The 19,666-nt window shown below is 40.2% G+C and overlaps 1 protein-coding gene and 1 long non-coding RNA gene across 11 annotated transcripts in view; one reads left to right on the top strand and one right to left on the bottom strand.

Moving 5' to 3' along the window:
• Positions 1–5,574: 5,574 nt before the first annotated feature.
• Positions 5,575–15,509, top strand: LOC140693821 (uncharacterized). Of its 4 annotated transcripts, none has more exons than XR_012069529.1 (4): positions 5,755–5,795; positions 6,194–6,382; positions 9,666–9,779; positions 15,389–15,509. It is a non-coding gene; the product is annotated as an uncharacterized lncRNA (long non-coding RNA). The 4 variants fall into 4 exon arrangements; XR_012069541.1 differs by lacking the exon at positions 15,389–15,509 and adding an exon at positions 13,167–13,266; XR_012069535.1 differs by lacking the exons at positions 5,755–5,795; positions 15,389–15,509 and adding an exon at positions 5,575–5,663 and having other exon boundaries at positions 9,666–10,031.
• The window catches only part of P4HA2 (prolyl 4-hydroxylase subunit alpha 2), a 41,421-nt gene continuing 35,733 nt past the window's right edge, over positions 13,979–19,666 (bottom strand). For 4 of the 7 annotated variants that reach the window (XM_072957426.1, XM_072957414.1, XM_072957422.1 and 1 more), the window contains exons 12-16: positions 19,375–19,428; positions 18,751–18,816; positions 16,977–17,045; positions 16,506–16,602; positions 13,979–14,450 (exon numbers count right to left, since the gene is read on the bottom strand). In XM_072957426.1, coding sequence (XP_072813527.1) covers positions 14,380–14,450; positions 16,506–16,602; positions 16,977–17,045; positions 18,751–18,816; positions 19,375–19,428 — 357 coding nt within the window. In that variant the 3' untranslated portion in view covers positions 13,979–14,379. Of the gene's footprint in view, positions 14,451–16,505; positions 16,603–16,976; positions 17,046–18,750; positions 18,817–18,865; positions 18,926–19,374; positions 19,429–19,666 lie in introns of all 7 variants that reach the window. The other 3 variants (XM_072957428.1, XM_072957430.1, XM_072957432.1) reach the window with 2 other exon arrangements.

Below are 19,666 nucleotides of genomic sequence, written 5' to 3'. Positions count from 1 at the left end.
GCTGAAATTTTTAAAACTCTAAATATATGAAAAAAACATTCTATGCTTTGGACTGGAAGAATTAATATTAAGTTGGCAATACTCCCCAAATTGATTCAGATTCAATACAATCCCTATCAAAATCTCAGCTGGTGTTCTTGAAGAAACTGACAAATTAACTCCAAAATTCATATGGAAATGCAAGGGACCCAGTGTCAACCCAAATAAACTTAAGAGGCAATAATCAAGCAAAAAGCACTTATCTGGGATCAAAGAATTGCAATTTGGGGTACACAGATTTGTGTAGCAACCCTGTGTCCAGCTGGAGAGTGAAAGTCAGGGACTTTTAAAGGCAGAGAATGGAAGTTTGCATTACAAAGAATTTTAATTGAAGGTGGAAGCAGAAGTTATTCTACTAGGCTAAATATGACGTGTTAAGGCTATCATTAGAAGGAATTAAAAGTTCATTACTGTAACAAGTTGCAGGTGTTCTTGCAGAATCCTTGGAATGTTTGTAATTTGGCCCAGTTCAAAAGATCATGGTTCCACCTGGTGAGGAGGTATGTAAGGTTTACCTCCTTAATCACCTCCCTGCTCCATTAAAAAGAAAAAAACCTTGTCATAAGTGACTCCAGTTTATTTCACATTGCACACTAGAACAGCCAAAATTTTGAAAATTTTTGAGAAATTCTGAAAAAGAATGAAGTTTAAAGACTTATATTACCTGAAGGACAATGGAAGTCTTCCCTAAAGGCCGTGTATGCTTATTTCAATGAAATAAATGGGCAGACCACTCATTTCCCTATAAGTAACGTGAGGTCAGGCTCATGACTACATCCCCACCCACTCTGATCTCCAAGAAATACTTTAGGAAGAATATTTAACCAAGGGGTAAGTGGCTGTCTCTTTGAGGTGATGCTGTAATTTTACCCAGAACATATAGTACTTATAACTCTCCCCTTGACTTGACGAATTAGGAAAACTAAATCATCTGCTTAGTCCTTTCGTTTATAAATCCTCTCATTTATTCTGTCTAAGCAATAGGTTATCATCTGTAACAATGAAGTTATGGAATTGATGTATTAGACAATTTTTATAGCTAAAGAAACTAATGCACAGAGTCATTAAGTTAACTTGCCCTAGGTCACACAGTAAATGATGTGGGTCAGGTATCTTATTGTGTCACCAGGATGTGAAGAACTTAAAAAGTGAATAACCATATTCTAAGTTAGTATTAGCTAGCATTGATACGGCATCCAACAAACTCTGCAAGGTAGATAAGACAAGGACTTTTTTACTGTTTGGAAAAACCCAATGCTCTAAATATTTAAGTGATATGTCCAAGTATAGACATTTGTTAACAATTTACTGGTGGCTATCTCCAAAACTGGATTACAATGTGAAAGAATTAATTTTTATAAACATCATGATTTATAGAACTATTTTTCTTTTTTTTCAGATCATATTAAAGTGATTATAAACTTTGGAATTGAGGAACTAAACCCACTTAAATTAAAAGCAGGCTCTCAGAATTATTTTACTGTTGCTGAATGATCTTAGGATGAAACCTTGATATTTCTAAAAAACAAACAAAAAATTACAATTGAGAGAGAGAAAAGGCAAATCACAAAAGCATATTTCTGCAACATATACTACCAGTAAAAAGCTTGCATGAAGACTATACAAAGTATTCCAACAAATGATTAAGGAGAACAACTCAACAGAAAAATGGACTACAGACTCAAAAAGAACTCATAAAAGAAGATATCCATACGGCCAATAAATATACATAAGGTGTTCAGTTTCATTCATAATCAGAGAAATGCAAAATAAAACTACAAGATACAAGCACACACCATCAGGAAGTCTGAAATTCAAGATTCTGACAAATGGAAAATATTGGTATGGACTGCAGTACAATGGGAACTCACACACGGCTGGTGAAGTGAAAATACAACTGTTTTGAGAAAGTGGCATAATCTAATAAATTTCAATGACCCAGTAATTCCATTCCCATCAACTGAACAGAAATATGTGTACAGGAAACAAGAACAACAATATTCACATCAGAGTTCATTACATAGCCAAAGTGGAAGAAACTCAAATGTCCATCAACAGTAGAATGCATAAAGAAACTATTACCACAGTTTCAATTCGAAGGAATACCACAGAATACTTGAAAGGAATGAGCTACAGGTACACAAAAATAACATGGATAAATCTTAAAAACATAACACTGACTAAATTAAGCCAGAAAGACAGAATACATACTGTATGAGTTCATGAACATAAACTTTCAAAAAGGTAAAATTAAAGTATATTGCTAAATTATAAAATTGAATTATCTCACAAGACCATTACATTTAAATTTCTAGTTGTATACTGTATATGTTAAGAACAGAAAAATCTTAGAGACATACTATTAACAGAGTAAACTTTACAACATGTTTAATATGATTCAGTTTATGTAAAGTATAATTTATTTGCATGATATATACCTGAGGCATTGTTCAATACAAAAAAAAAATAAAACTGTTACTGCAATAATGGAAATGTTCTATAATCTACTACTCAATTCAGTAGCCACATGTGGCTATTGAACACTTAAAATGTAGTTAATACAACTGAGGAACTGAATTTTTAATTTAATTTGAATTACTTTCAATTTAAACAGCCTCATGTTGCTAGTGTCTATAGTTTGGACAATGCAGTTATAGATAAATATACAGTGATTACCTCTAGAACACTGTTTCTCAACCTTGGCACTACTGACATTCGGGACCCAGTAATTCTTTATTGTAGGGGTCACATACTGTAGATATTTAGAAGCATCCCTAGTCTCTATTCTCTAGATGCCAATAGCATCCTCTCAGTCATGACAATCGAAATTATCTTCAAATTTTGCCAAATATTCCCTGTGGGGCAAATACTGTCCAGTTGAAAACCACTGCTCTAGAGAAAGAAGGAAAATGGGGAGAGGAGGCATTGTAACATTTTGCTCTATTTCGGTTTTGCCTAAATGTTTAGCAGTAACATGTACATACACGTTCTTTATGTAGTTAATAATCTAAAAAGTAAGCTTATTTTCTAATAAGTAAAATGGGAAGTACATACCTAAACTCCAAGTTGCTGAAAATACTAAAAACAAAATGGAAACAAATCACTAATTTCCTGGCACAGTGAAAAGAGAACAAAGCAATGAATGTTAGAAAGAAATTTCACATGATTAGTTATTAACAGCAGTGGAGAGAGAAGACGGAATCTGGGATCACACATGAGTCTGTAGCTAGGAGAAATGATCAGTTATTTTTGCCATGCACAAAGACACGTAAAACAGAAACAGGAACCACTTAAATGAAGCATAATGAACCTAGTTTGGATGTATTCAGATGGAAGAACTTGTGTGCCATTTAAGCAATGCTGGAGCTGCTAGGTGGAAAGTGATTAGAATTAAAGACTGAAGAGTTTTCAATACATAGGCAATATTTGGAAATTATGACCCTTCTGGGAAATCAAAATGGGTACAAAGAAACTGAGCCATAACTGAGGACTGAGAAAAAAGGGCCAGGGAGAGTTAAGAAGTTTTAGTCAAGGGGATACAAGAAAAATAAGAATACAATCGGTTTGGCTTCTCATGGAAGCCAAGAGAAGGGTTTTTAAAAACAGTGGCCAATGTTTCCTTAGTTCTCATCTCTATTAAAATATATATATATATTTAGGAGCCTTTTGGCCTATTGGCACAAGAACAAGAGAAATGAGACAGATTTCATTCAGGAGAGAGAGGGGTCAATTTCAAAGCAGCACTCACTGACAATCAAGGGAATAACTCTGTAACTAAGAAAATCACTGATCACTGACCCTACAAATCATCAAAGAAGAAAGATTCTGCTAAAACAACAACAAACCTGAAATCTCTTGCATCTCTATCATTCTTGCCTCCACACTCAGGGCTCTTACCAAGCACCAGGCCTCAGACCTGTACTCAGGTCCTCAGGGGAGAAGGCTACACTCTCACTAGCAAGCATTTTCTGGAAAGTCTGCAGAAGACCCTGATCTCTGACCAGATTAAGGTAGATCCAATTTGAACTGTGATATACACAATCTACACAGTTAATCAAACTCTCTTCCTTGTGCTCCTAACTTTCCATTCTCGATTCTACTTCCAAAGACCAAGTTCCTATAAATAAGTTTGATGGATTAATTCGCGTTACTAGTCAATGGAGAATGGAATACAATGTATTCTCACGGTAAAACTCTAAATCTGATGTATATATGAAAATATATTTTTCATTTTTTCATCACTTTAGGAAGCCCTAATCTAAGATCTGAGTTTTCAAACTGTAGCAGGTCTAGGAAGTTCTGAAACTATATGCAGAAATTAGTGTGCACCTTTTTAGGGAAAAAGTCTTTGATTTCATAAGATTCTTAAGAGGGGCTGTCACTCCAAAGATTAATAGTCACTGTAACTGTATTTTTTTCCGACCTCCGGCCCTATTTATGATCATTCATTGAATAATCCGTGACAGCCATTCTAAATTTATGTGCGAAGTTCGGGTAGAAATATCCACGAGGAAGTTGGCTATAAGGGTCTACAAGAGAACTCAGGAGAAAGATCTGACTGCAGTTTAATAAATTATAAGCATACAAATGGTTGGTACAGCAATGAGAGTAAAGAAAATCCTTCCTCCTACAGTGTGCAGTATTGTGAAAAGGAAACAGGGACCAGACAACATACATAGGAGAAATCTGGGCCATTGAAAAGTGCGAGCAAGGGAGGCTGGGAAAAAAGGAGAATCAGGAATCGTGAAGAGATCTTTCCCTCACTGAAAGGAAAAAAAGTCAAAAGCGTCTACTGAGTTTGGCCACTAGGAGGACCCTGAACACTTCAAGGTTTTCAGGAAATTAGTTGTGGTAGATTTACTATGTCAAAAAATAAACAGTAAATACAGCACATAGTTTTAAGCTGCTTGCCAGTGAAATCAGGACGGCAGACGAGATGACAACTGGGAGCCCATAGAGGGTTTTGGCTATAACTTTAGCAGGGCTTAGTGGCTGCAGATTCACAAAGTAAGGGCAAGGAGGAGGTGACTTCAGAGAAGACAGTGATATCAAGGAAGAGAGGTCTCCTGGGAGCGTGGTAATGCTTCACATTATAGAAGCACTTTTTCTCATAAAGACACCTAAAAGTTCCTTTAAAACACAAAACTTTGGTTTGCCAAATACCCATGGCTCTTTCCTACCAATTATTTCCCTTAACCAAACGCTTCACAAAAAATTTATTTTCCCCACATTTAGAATAAAGAATCTAAACCAAAGTTTAATAAACCTCTTCAAAAAAAAAACAAACTTCAAAATCGCTTCAGCCTTGGCAACGTCCCAGACAGCACTGGACGTTTCCAAGCCCTCCCCCAGGGCACGTCCTGCACTCCGCCCACCCTGTGCGTAAGCCCTCCAGAGGCCCCACGCAGGACCAAGCCGGTCCTCAGGGCCTGCTCCGAACGGACAGGCCTGACCGGTGGGGCCAGCCAAAACCCTAAACCAGAGCAGCCACAGACACCGCCGCATCCGCGAGGGCCCAGCACCAGCTCTCACCGCCTCACCTCTGGGAACTGGGGAATTGCGCCACAGGCCCACAGCCTTTCCAGAAACCTCTAGTCGCACGCCCTTCCCTCAGGCGACCACAGGTCCCGCCCCTTCCCAAGACCGCGCACAGGCCCCGCCTCTTGCCGGAAATCCCACAAGGCCCCCATCCGGGTACTTAGGTCCCTCCCGAAGGCTTCACTTCCGTGACTCCTGAGGGCGAAGCAGCGTGTAGTGTAATACTATTTCAGGCGCTGGGGATAGAGCAGTGGGAAAATAAAACTTCCCTCGAGGAGCTTCTTTTCCAACTGGGGGAGACAGATCATAAGTTGATGCACAAATAGATGTCTTTAACAAGTGGTGGTTTGCGCTATGAAGAAAAAGAAGCAGAAGGGGAGAAATGAGGACACAGATCCTCCACGGTAGTCTTGAAGGGCCCATCTGATGTGGTGTCTGAGAACGTGGTACTATGTCATTCCCAAGGGAATGAAGGCAGAAACTCTGACTACCTGAGGGAAGCGTATTCCAGGCAGAGGGACTAGGAAGCACAAAGGCCTGAGGCCACTGTGGCTAGAGCAGAGGCAGCCGGGCGGGAGGGTGCTTTCTGCCTTCCCCAGCTGCTATCCCTCCACAGGGTGAGGATTCGGGGTTTCCCTGACCTGGTAAGGATGGGACGTGCCTACAGGCCGCTCAACGTGACATGAAGCCTCGTGACTTCCCGTGTGACACCCCACCCCCCACGGGCATCACTGTATAACCAGCGGTCTGGATGACGAGACGGCGTTGGTGGACCCAGAAGCAGGCAGGCAGATATCTCAACTATGTAAGATAATGATGTTTAAGGTGGCGAGATAATATACAGGATGCCTAGTTAAATTTGAATTTCGGATAAAGTTTTAGTATAGCTCATGCAAAATTATTTGTTGTTCATCTGAAATTAAAGTTTAACTGGGTATCTTGTATTTTTATTTGTTAAATCTGGCATCTCTAATGTTAGAGTTCAGATGCCAAGTTTGGAAACAAGAATGGGCCATGCCAAGCCATGTTAGAGCCTGAGCCAGAAGGACTCGTGTGCCCCTCATGTACATGTTTTTGTGTATTTTTTAATAGTTAATGTCCCCCAAATAGTAAATTAGTTAAAATTATTGGAAAATTGAAAAGATTGGTATTTTGAAATTCACATTAAGTTTATTTTATTTTTACCAAAAATAAAAATTACTACGTTTATTTTCCCGGTTTTAATGGAAGCAAACTCACCAATAAAAATTTCAAAGTTTACTTCTCTTGACAAAGTGCAATCTTGTCATTTTAAGTTGAATAAAATTTAATTTCAATTTACTGAAACTTTTGTACGATGCCATTGTGACTGGTATTGTTTAGAATAAAATTCCCTAGACCACTTCCAAATTGGGTAAGATTGCACTAAGAAAAATTCGTGAATCAGTTTTAGAGGCTCCAAACACAATGCTGATTTTATATTACCAATTATTGCTGTTGTATGGTGCTTAAAACTACTTCAGATGAAATTTACACAGGAGTTAAATCATTAGACTATTGAAGAGGCTGCTTTCTGTAAATCTGATGTATTCATAAAAAGTAACTTTTCTCCAGGTAAAAATTCAAAATATCTGAAGGCATTTCACTTGATTTTCCATATCTCCATTTCTAGGGCATTTATAATCTCCTTAATTTCTATTTGATAAACACTTTTCCTATAATTGAAACACTCATCCAGCAATTTGTACATTAACAATTTCTCTTCATTTTCAAATTCAGGAAATATATTCCTATCTCTTGCTAAAGTTTTACATTAACCAAACATGCTTGCAGAGTTACTTGCTCTCATTTGTTATAAACAAAGACATAGACCTATTAAAGCATGCAGCTTTTATAGTTATGTGTTTTTTTCTTTTCCCACTTATTTCACAATATTATGCCATACAGATAAGTTGCATAAACATTTGTAATCTATTTGCACCATAGTGCTTTCTGTTTCACCATGTTGTATTTTGTCCTTCGATGCTATGTTTTCTAACATTTGACAAACATCTTTGTGTGAAGTGCCTCGAGTGCATTCGATCTTGATGCCTGTAATGTACTTTTTAGAACATAGTATTCTGTCTGCTCACTGAATTTACTATATATATACACACACACACATATATATCATTTGTACAGTACTAAAAAGGGTATATGTGAATTCATCAAAAGTGGCCTTTTTGCACATTAAGCAAATGTGGTATAATCATTTTGGGGTGAAATAATGGCTTATACACTCTGTATACACACCTGCAGTATTTGTACCATTAACATAACCCTGGCCTGAAAGATTTTTGTATTAAGAATTTCATAGAATAGCCTATATCACTTAAGCTCTTAAATAAAATCAAAATTTCTTCTATTGTTATGACATTCTTAGTGCAAACATAGTATCTGACACATTTGTTCATGATGGGCTACATCTGGCATACAAATAAGGGCAAGTGCTTCTTTTATTCCCAATAGGGTCTCAGATCTAACATGATTTCCTAGTAGCATTATGTATCTCCCCAAAATTTGGATGTTTAAGTCCTAGTACCTTGGAATGCAACTGTATTTGGAATTAGGACCATAAAGAGGTAATTAAGGTAAAATGAGGTCATATGGGTGGGACCTAATCCAACATAACTAGTACCGTTATAAGAAGAGATAAGGACACAGACAACACACAGACCAAGGGGTGACCATATGAAGACATAGTGAGAAAAATTCATCTGCAAGCCAGAGAGAAAGGTCTCACAAGAAACCAAACTTCCTGATACCTTGATCTTGGACTTCTAGCCTCCAGAACTGTGAGGAAGTAAGTTTGTTTTAAACCACCCAGTCTGTGATATTTTGTTATTGCAGCCCTAACAAAATAATACACATTGTAGATTTGTTTTGAATTTTATTAGACAAATAAGGCACAGATTATTTTTTATGATGGCTCCATCAACATTATAATGACTGTAAGTTTAAGATACATACATAATATTTGGTTTTTCAATTTTTATTATCAATTTATCCTGGTATAAAAGCAGTGTCCAGAGTACAACTAATAGAAGTTGGTAGGTAAAATGGCATGTGATAGCTAATGTATATGTCAGCTTGACTAGGCTATGGTGACCAGCTGTTTGGTCAAATACTAGTCTAGATCTTCATCTCACATACTAAAATGTCAGAGATGCTACCTTAGGCTCACAGAACAAAAAGGAAATTTGTGTTATCAGGCAATGAGGAAAAGACTATAAATAATGTTAATTATCAAAAAGTGATAAAAGGAGGAGGTGTAATAAAGGATAGTAAATCTAGATGATCATCTTTCAAATTTCTAAAGTGGAAAAACCAAGAGACAGCACTTTGTAAGAATATGATTTATAGTAAAAAAAAAAATTAAAAAACAAAGACAATTTTAAAAGGTTCCTCTAAGAAAGGGGACTAGAGGAGGGTAGGGAAGCATTATTCATGGTAAGTTCTTCTGTTCCTTATTTTTTAAGCCATGTGCATGTATTTTAAACTATGATAGCAGAAAAACAAATTTCTACTTATGCTTTAAGACTCAGATCTAATGTGATACCAACTTCTCTGGTTACATTAGACCTCTCCTGCGCTCCTCAGGCACTAGGTTCTTTGTTATCAGACTTCTCAACACCTACACATCTATTTATGATCTGTTCCAGTACTCCAAATTATTTAAAGGTAGAGTCAGTATTTTCTTTATCTTTGCTACCACATCAGTTCTTTAATAAATGTTGAATGAATAAAAATATAAATTACTTTTTCAGAGCAAAGGCTTGGGTAAGCTGCCAGATCAGGTTTGATTTTCAGGCCTTTCACCAACCAGCAATGAGACCTCATGTGACCTCAGATACATTAACTAGCCTTTTGACCTTCAATGTCTTCTGTATCTATTCTAAAGAGCTGTGAGTCTGAAATAACAGATTGTAAGATCCTTAGCACACTACCAAAATGCCTAATGAAATGCTCGACTCTTTGGCACCATAGTGAATATGTTAATACTAAGTAGGTTAATAAAGCTTACTGAAAACAGTGCCTCGTCTCCAAGGTAATCTTGTGTTTGTTTCCAGGACCACAGTGGGATTGAAAGGAAGGCACCAACACATAACAGATTCCTTAATGGCTGATTCCATGCTTAACACAGGAAATGTTCAAGATGAACGTGGAACATCTTGTTATACCAGGTAACAATGGAAGATATCAAAGACAAGGTTTTATGTATCTGTATTTTATTTCACATGAAAATAAATTTTCAAAACTCAAATGAACAAGACTTCCACTCCTAGCTAAGATGGAACAGCTCATTGCATGTCACTTTTCATATCAAAAACAACCAAGAAAGCTGGATAAAATCTTAAAAATCTGTCTAAAGATATCAACAGACTGCCAAAGCAAAAAGGGCTTAAGCATCAAGATCCTAGGGAAGAATGAATCTCAGGTGGGTAAGCCAAAAGTCTGTAGCCTCTTTTACCCTTAGATCATTTACTGATTCTAAGCATGGAGTAAGAGATTGATGACCCAGATAAAGGACCCAAGCAAAAGGCAACTGCTAAGAGACACGGAAATCAACAGAACTCTTGGCAGTCTCAAAGGGCACTGAAAGACAAAAATTAAACTGTTAGAGTATTGGATAGGAGGGATGGGTGGGGAGATAAGTCAACTACTCAGCCTGTTTACCCATTAGGACATTTTCTGAATTCTGAAGCTGTGCACAATGGAAGATTAAGAAGCTAAGCAGAAAACCTCTGAAAAGAAGTGTCTAGATACTGGGGATACAAGGATTAGAACTGTAGAACTGCTAGCAGAGACAGATACAGTTAAGACTCTAGGCTGTCAACTAAAAAACTCCTGGAAGACTATATCCTATAAAGGGGGTACTGGGGCCCAGGGTAGGCCACCCCAAAATGTACCTAAATAGCATATTGATGATTTTGAATTAAAGTTACTTAAGAAATGGTCATCACAAGAGGGACACTGTGACCCTCCTTTGTCTCCCTGAAAGCAAGAAATAAATCTCTCATGTGAAAGGTGTACTCCCTGCATCTGGAGGTAGAAGGAAACCCTTATCACCAGAGATAGACAATTCAGGCTGAGAAGCCTATATAAACAAACCTTGTCACTTCTTTAATTCACCACCCCAAGTCCAAATTCTGTTTAGATTTTTCACTAACTGAGCACCCAAAACCTGAGTTTCTTTTTTCTGTCAATCCTTCACAAATTTATTGTTTCTTTGTCTAAGAAGTATAAAAAATGCCTGCTTTGGCCACTTCTTAGGTCCCATTTCTATGAGACCTCTGTGCACATGACTTAAAATTTGTTTCTTTTTTCCTGTTAATCTGCCTTGCAATTTTATCATCATTTCAGTCACAAGAACTCAAAAGGAGCAGAGGGGGAAAATTCCCCTCCCCTAACATGAGAAAACAAGGGTAAACCAGAGGTAGCGTCTTAAGAAAACCAGAACCCAGCATTAATTATGTCAGCCCAGGCCCTGACTGGATCAAGATGATCAATCCCCACTCTCCATAGTAAAGAGTAAACCCTTTGTGTAGGAGGTTATCACCATCAAGAGCTGCTATAATTTGTCATACACAATGTCGAGTATTCAATCAAAAACTACCAGGCATACCAAGAGAGTGGAACAAATGACCAGAAACTACAGGGGCAAAAAAAGACAACAGAAAGAGATTCATAGAAAATCTAAATCATGGAGTTATTGGACAAGAACTTCAAAATAACTGATCCATTGGTTCAAGAAAAGAGAAGACAAAAGATAAATTCCCCCAGAGAACTAGAATCTATTCAAAATAACTGAAAATATATTCTATAACTAAAAAAAATACAAGAACTAAAATTAAGAACTCAATAGACAGACCTAGTAGAAGAGAAATGAATTGGAAGAGAGATCAATAGAAAATACCTAGCCCAAAGCACAAGGGGGAAAAAGAATAGTAGATACAGAAGAGAGATTAGGAGACATGAAACACAATGATAAGTTCTAACATCCAGATTACTGGTATCCCAGAAAGAGAGGAGAGACAGAAAATGTGACAGAAATAATATTTGAATAATATCTGAGAAACTTCCAAAATTGATCAAAGACATCAACCCACAAATTCAAGAAGCTCTGTAAACCCCAGGCTGGAAAATCACAAAAAGAAACCCAATTAGGTATATCATATAGTAAAACTAGTGAAAACCAAAACAAAGAAAAATCTTAAAAAGCAGATTGTAGATAGTGAGTGGGGAGAAATTACTTTTAAAAGAGCAGCAAGACGACAAGATAGCTGAATTTTCAACAGAAATTGTATAAAGAAAGAAAAGAATGGACTTAACATATTTAAAGTGCTTAAAGAAAAACTCCTAGATGCATTTAATAGAAGAGAATTAGTAAATTATAAGACAGTTGTAAAAAAACTGAAACATACCACAGATATTAAAAATATGGAAGACAGGTTAAGAGATAAGAATAGCATGACACAGTCTAATTTACATTTAACCAGAGTTCCAGGAGGAATGCAGAAAATATTGAAAGAGAAAATGATTTAATAATTTTGCAAAACTGACTGAAGATACTATCATACAGATTCAAAGAAGCCCAAAGAATCTCAGAATAAAATAACAACAAAAACAAAAACAAAAACAAAACAAAACAAACAGAACACCTAGCATGCCAGTAATTTTTCTGTTGTTTCTCAGCTCCAAGCTCATCTGTTATATGCTCTGCTGTTACAGCGGAGTTGTGACTCTAAACCACATTTCTCAGATTCCCTTACCAGCTGGCTTCCTGTTAGGTTCTGATGGGGGAAGGCACTAGAGGGAGATTATATGGCAGTAGATAGGTAGCAGTTGCCCTAGACCCAGTGATTTCTTTTTGCCTGAGACATAGCTTTATACATTAAGCCATCAAGATTTAAAGGTTATTTTATTATTCTAGCATAAGCCTGGCCTATCCTAATAAAATATGTAAAAGAATCTTTTTACATAGACCCTTGTACTTCATACCATATACAAAAATAAAACCCAGGTGTATTAAAGATATAAATGTAAAAGATAAAACTATAATGCTTTTATAAAAGAAGAAATATCTTCAACATCTTGGGGTATAGAAGAATTTCTTAAACAAGACATAAAAAAGCACAAATCAAAAACGAAAAGCTTGAAAATTTGACCTAGAAATTAAGAAGTTCTATTCATCAAAAGACAGAGCTGCAAGTAAAAGACAGACTGGAGAAAAGATGCAAAGCATGTAATCAACAAACAGCTTGTGTCCTTAATATATTAACAATGCCTATGAATTAGTAAGAGAAAGACTTGAACAAAGATGAAATCTAAAGACTAATAAACATACAGGAAGCTGTTCAGTGTCATTAATAATCATGTTAAAATAGATAATATTATACTTGCAACAAGCTAGCTAAAATACAAAAGTATGACAATACCAGATACTGGAGAAGGTTGGGATAACAAGAACTCTTATTTACTCTTGGTGGCAATGTGCATAACTGCTCTTGAATACATTAAATGGTAAAGTTGAAGGTTCACCTACTGACACTCAGCATTTCCTTGTCTAGATATGTATTCTACAGAAATGTGTTTATGTGCACCAGGAATCACTTACAAAAATGCAACAGCAGCATTATTCATAATATACCAAGACTGAAGCCAACTCAAATGTCTATCAACAGTGTATCAGCTATATTATGGTATTGTTCTATAATATACATTAACAAAACTGAACTATACAAATAAATACAAACTGCAGTTGCACAACAACGTGGATGAATCCTAAAAACAACTGTTAAATGAAAGAGGCCAAACACTCAACAAAATATACTCAGATTCCATTAGAAAAAGTTCAAAATCAGAGAAAGCAAAGTAACTACTATTTATTTAGGGATACAGGCATGGATAGTAAAACTACGGAGAAAAGCAAAGGCACAACTACCACAAGATCACCAGACAATGGTTACCACCGAGGTAGTGGGGGCAGGTCAAGGAGGGACCCATAGGGACTCCTGAGATGTCAATTTGAAAATGATCTCTTCTCTAACCTGGGTGGTGGTGACATGGGAGCTCATACTCACCTTCACATTCTTTAAACTGTACATCTGTGAGTCACAAACAATTCTGTGTGTATGTCTCAAAATTTCAAATTATAACAGCATCACAATCATGGACACACATGATCTCTGTGTTCTCCGAAAGGCAAGGAGAGACTATCTCTCTCACCTTCCAGAAAGGACACTTGGAGGAAAAACTAAGTGCCAAAACCAGATCTAGAGCCTAATGAATACTACCCAGATTCTGCCTGCACAGAGAAGATGCACAGGAAATGCTACTTGGTAAAAGCTCTCCATCTTAAAAAACACTCCAGATAAGGCTCTTTAAGGCTTCTGGCAGGGACATTTTATTTTTGGTTAAAGCCACATTAGTAGAAATTCCATAAAAACAGACATGTAAACAAGGTATCAGTACTTTGGTTCACTGAAACATCTCACACCTAAAGCATCTGAGGTACAAAAGCACCTTGCTAGGTGCTAGACAGCCCAACTCTGCTGCAGCCACTCCAACCTACCCTTGCGGCCAGAGATAGCACAGGCTGACTGGAGAGGCTTGGACGCAGGTCACCCAAGACCTTCCCCAGTCCACTCTCTGCTCCGGACAAACATTCACTCCTCCAAAGACCCTCCTGACAGGGGCTGGAACATACAGAGGGGTCTGTCACGTTGAACTTGAAGACAACATGGGCTGTGGGGCCAGGAAGGGGAAAGGCAGAAAAGGATGTCAGTCAACTTCTGTTGATCCACACGGCCTCAAGAACTCCTGCCCTCGTTCATGGAACCACTTATTGGAGACTGTGAACAGAGAGAAAGTATGTTACAATCCTGTTGATTAGTTCAGTAGCCAAAATTAATGATTCCTTCACAATGACTTCTACACTGGACCTGAGGCTCAGATATGAGTAGGACTTGGTCTCAGTCCTCAAGTTGCTCATGAGCTGGTGAGGAAGACAGATAAGGGTACAAAAGTCTGCCAGAGATACAAGATATATATGTGTGTAGGTTGCTATGGACATGGAGCCAAAGGGCATCTACCCATGTCGGGGAAGAGGAGACCCCAGGGCTGGAACACGAAACTGAGTAGGAGGTATCAGGGAAGAAGTTGGACAGAGGTTGGACAGAGCAGATGGCTCCTACACCAAGAGGGTCCAGAAAGTGGAAACAGGATGACAAAGACATCAAGGCATGAACCACCCTGGTGTTAAGTCAAGGACCCCAACACTTAATATTACTGAGGAGTGGCAGGTGGGAACTAAGAGGTGGGGGATGAGGGTGAGGAAGCCTGTCAGTATTGCAGAAGGCCTAGACAGGAACCTCACGGCTCTGGGCCAGGAGATCCAATCTGCGTGCTGTGGGCAGCAGAGAAGAAGAGCCAGTGCTAGCATGGTCTGTCATCTAAAGCTCTGTTTTAAATGCTTACAAACCACAATTTCATTCCTCTATTGGGACTGTTCCATAATGAATTTTTTAAAATTGATGTTAATGCACAAATGAAGCAAGAATACTTTTAAAATATAATTTATAATATTTTTTAAGTAATACATGTACTTAGTTGAAAAAAATCAAATTGTTCTACAAGGCTTATAATGATAAACAGCAATCCTTACCTACCCCTTCCCACCACCAATCCCCACTTTGAGTATATTCAACTCCTTTTGTTGTTTCTTCTGATACTTATCCTCATTTTTCTACATAACATACTTATAATGCTATTTCTTGACTTTCAATTTTAGATCTTATATGTTGATGGTCTACAATGAAAGATGGAGATTTGGAAATTTTTATACCACTCTTAAAATACCTATTCCCCTCCACCCCCCAATATAGTTAAATTACAAGTTCTAGTTAAATTAATATTCAGTATTTACATCATTATATAAATATTACTCATATCTGAGCTACCTAATATAGATTATATAGTGTACCCCTGAACAACACATGTTTGAACTGCACGAGTCTACTTACACGTGGATTTTTTTCAGTAGCAAATACAACAGTGCTACATGATCCATAGTTGGCTGAATCTGCTAATCCAGATCCCGGATACAGAGGAACAGCGTATATGAAGGGCCAACTATAAATTATACACAGAGGGTCAACGCCCCAACCCCTGCTCTGTTCAAGGGTCAACTGTACTTATATTCCCTTTTTTGTTTCTTTTCTCATTTTCTTAATTTTCTGTGACCCATCACTATTTATCCCCAAAACTCTCCCAGGGGGCTTATACTCATCTCTTTGTGATCACTTCCTGTCACATCCTGGTTCAAGCTTCTCCATGGCTCACCACAGCTGCTTCCAGAACAAGGCTCAAGTTTCAGTCTCCACAGTTTGTTCCCAGCCTGGAGCCTCATCTCTTGGCCCCTGTGCCACAGGCCTCCTCTTGTGCGAAAGACAAAGGCAGCCAGTCTCCACACCTATGAGGCTGATCTTAGCCTGTGCTGTTCCACATAGGCTTTGCTTGCCTGGGACACCCTAGCCCTCTCTGATTCCAGTTCTCCCCAGCTACACCCTCAGAACCCTTGCCAGAGTCCACTCTTCTGGGGAGCCATCCTGGACCCACAATGCTTGTATAGCTATCCTTTCGTGGGGCTTCTGCAGCTCTCTAGGCATCTCTGAGAGTGTCCCCAACCAGTTGTCTTGGCACATAATGAGCTGAATGCACAGCTACATGGCTAGGTGGGGCTACCAGTTAGCAGGCTTAAAAACAAACAAACAAACAAAAAAAGAAACAAAATCTCAAAAACGGAGACCGTCTGGTCTTGTGAAAATTGGCAGCAGTTGTCTCCCAGCTCAGAGTCTCAGGCTGACCGCTAGACCCCAGAGACCAACACTACACCTTAAGCCACTCACCCCACTTGCAGCCCACAAGCACGGGACAGGCAGCATGTCTCGTTCGGTAGTCACCTTCTCCACTCCGCAGGAGGTTGTACCAGAATACAGCTGTGCCCTGGATAATGAAGCCCCGTCAAACAACATGCTTGGATAGTGGGCTCAAGGATCTGACCCTGAGTACCACAGAGCCCTCCCTGAGCAGAAACACCCTCACTATCTCATGTACAAGGGCTCTAGGACTCCAGTGTAGAGAAGTTCCCCAGAAAGCACCTACCCTTCACAGTGGGGTGGTGTGGATGTTCGAATTCTACCTGCCTCCCCATCCCATCTTCCCAGATAGAAGCCGAAACCACAAGGTCAGGGTTCAGGCAAGAAGGGGCTAAGGCCCCTCAAAGCAGTAGTCAAGCAGGCCAGGGAATGGGACTAGGAGACATGGATGAAGTCTGAGCCCCGTACTTCAACCTTTGACCCACAAGAACCAGAACCTACCTTCTTAGGCCAAATTGCAGCCCCCAGATCAGGAAAGACAGTGGCACCACCAGCTTCTACATCACTCATCTGGGAATACAAGACATAGAGCTTGGCCCTTCTACTCAAGGCTCTCAGAGCAACTGAGCCACAAAGGACATGGCAAGGTATGCAGATCACCCCCACCCTGAGCATGAGCAGAACTGCTTGGAGGCTCTGCTCCACCACCAGCCGTTCAGCCAAGAAAGGCTCTTCCCACACTCTGCCCCTCTCTCAACCCTGCTTATGGTTCATCAGGACAGTCTCCATGCCATGGGCGCTTGAGAGACAAAGGCCTGCAGGAGACCCATAACCTGGCTGTCCTCGAATGGGAACAATCTGAGTCTGTACTGGAAAAATGCCTGACTGACCTCCACCCCTTTTATCCCCATCCAGCCTGGGCCTTGCCTAAGCCAGTGCCCTGTGAGCTGCCCTGACGGGGAGCTCCCTATGGCTTCCAACACCATCTGTGATCCCGACTCTGGACTGTTTCTCTGGCAGCTCTAGTCAGACCTCCCCTCCCCAGAACAGCCACCTTCCTCAGGGCCAGCTGGGTGGGCAGGCAGGCAGGGCGCTGTCTCCAGAGGCCCACAGTAAAACCTCAAACTAAATGGAACACAGTTTCAACAGTAGCGAGGCCGCACTCATGCCCAGAGCGTGCCTCAGCTCATGCCCAAAGCACCACTTCTCATCTGGCTCTCTTACTTCAGGCTTTTAGCCTGTAATGTAATAAAATGTGGAGCTAAAAAATATTTCCACGGGACATATACCAGACAGAATGAAGGGCACTCAAGAAACGTATGGTAAATGAATAAGACAAAACCCCCTGATGGCTTCTCATAGGAGCGGGGATCAAATCCAGGCTCTTTTCTAGAACCCAAAGGCTCTGGCAGCCTCACCAGCCTCTCCCTCTAGCCACTCCCAAATCATGCACTCTTAGACACGCCATCCATTTTCTCTTTTTTCCAACATCCCAAGCTCCTTTCCTCTTAAGGTCTCCCCACATTCACTCCTCTGCCAGAAACCATGTTTCACCAACTAATTTCCACTCAACCTTCAAGTGTCAACTGACATGTTACTTCCCAAGAGAAGCCTTCTCTGAACCCTACCCTGCACTACTCAGTACTTCAAAGCATTTATCACCACGGTAACTAAACAGTTACCTCTCCTATGTTTAAAGTAAGTCTTTCACGTTAGACCATTAAGCCCAGGAGAGACCACACATGTCCTGCTCACCAACATGTTCATGGCAATCCCCAGCACATGATAACCACACAATAAAAACATAAGTGAGACACCAAAGAAGAAAATGGACACCAGCTTCTGTCTAAGTTGCTTGATGGCTTCTATGCCTCTTAAGAGCTGGCTCTCAGCAAAGGCGAGAGGAAACTGTTCCTCACATGGGAGGTAAACTCAATGGCCTGTGGCTGGAGCTCTGGGGAAACGAAGGCAGCTTCATCTAAGAGCACCTCATGGATACCTCCTCACTCTGCTGCCAGGGCACCCATCCCAAAAGCCCAGACAAGCACTGGACCCATCAAAAAAGAGCCAGCGATGTAGAAGTCAGGGGGATCAGGGGAGCACACAGATAGGAACAAAGGGCAACTCTCTACTCCAGCCAAGAAGGGTGCAAAGAGCCAGAAGGGCCAGCCATCAAACACAGCTGGTGGTATCAGCTCTGATAGGAGTGGATGTCAGAGAGCACTCTGGACCCAGGCTCCCCTTAAGGCCCATACGCTGCACGCATCATACTCACGTAGTTTAAGAATGTGGCCACACGATTCCCCGTCCCTAAACGCTTGAAAGCATCTTGCTCATTCTTCTATAAAATCAAGTGAGAGTAAACAGGTGGGCCTGTACCTGATACTTACATAGTTAAGAAACGTCGCTAACCTATTCCCCTCCGTTTTGAGGCCGCTGTCAAAAGGTCGCTGCAACAGACAACAACTTTCACCCAAGTTTGCAACTGACTTCTCCCACCACCCACAAGACTGGGGCCCAAAAGGTCAGGGGAAGATAGTAAGTGTGTGTTCCATACATCAGCCCGGACCACGGGTCAAGGCTGCAAAGGAAACCCTGGCCGGGCATGAGGAAAAGGAGGCAGGAACAGCTTTCACAAAGACCGAGTGAGGTCCTCTGCTTTAGAACCATGGCAAAGAATGACAGGGTTAGGCCAGGGGAACCACTCCCTACATCACAGGGGAAACAGCTGGGCTGCACTCAGCTCCGGAATTGGGCTTTGCCAGCAACAAAGGTAGGCCCTGTTGAGGGAGGGGGACCTGATGCAGAGGCTGCCATGCTCCTAAAGGCCCCAACCTTCTCAAACTACCTGGCACGGGTCCCTTGAAAGCACCTGATTTCGAGGTGATTTGGGCCTTACCCTGGAGAAGTCAAAATGTGGCTCGTACTGTCCTCCCATTCCATAATTAGCAACCTGGTGGGAAATAACAATGTTGGATTTTGTCAGCAGCATGAACCATCCTGAAGCAGCCCCTCTCCCAGGGATACCATCTCCCCAGGTAACAACTAGAACCCCCAAGAGCAGCCTGTCTGAAGTGGAGGATAATTATGCCCTGCCAACACGGGCAGAGCAAATGCTGCAAACAGGTCTACAGCTGTCCAAGAGGAAGGCTGCAGCACAAATGTGGTTTCCCAAACAGAACAAGCTGCAG

The sequence above is a fragment of the Vicugna pacos genome, chromosome 3 (assembly GCF_048564905.1).
Source record: "Vicugna pacos chromosome 3, VicPac4, whole genome shotgun sequence".
NCBI lineage: Eukaryota > Metazoa > Chordata > Mammalia > Artiodactyla > Camelidae > Vicugna > Vicugna pacos.
This window is presented reverse-complemented; position numbering and strand designations above follow the sequence as displayed.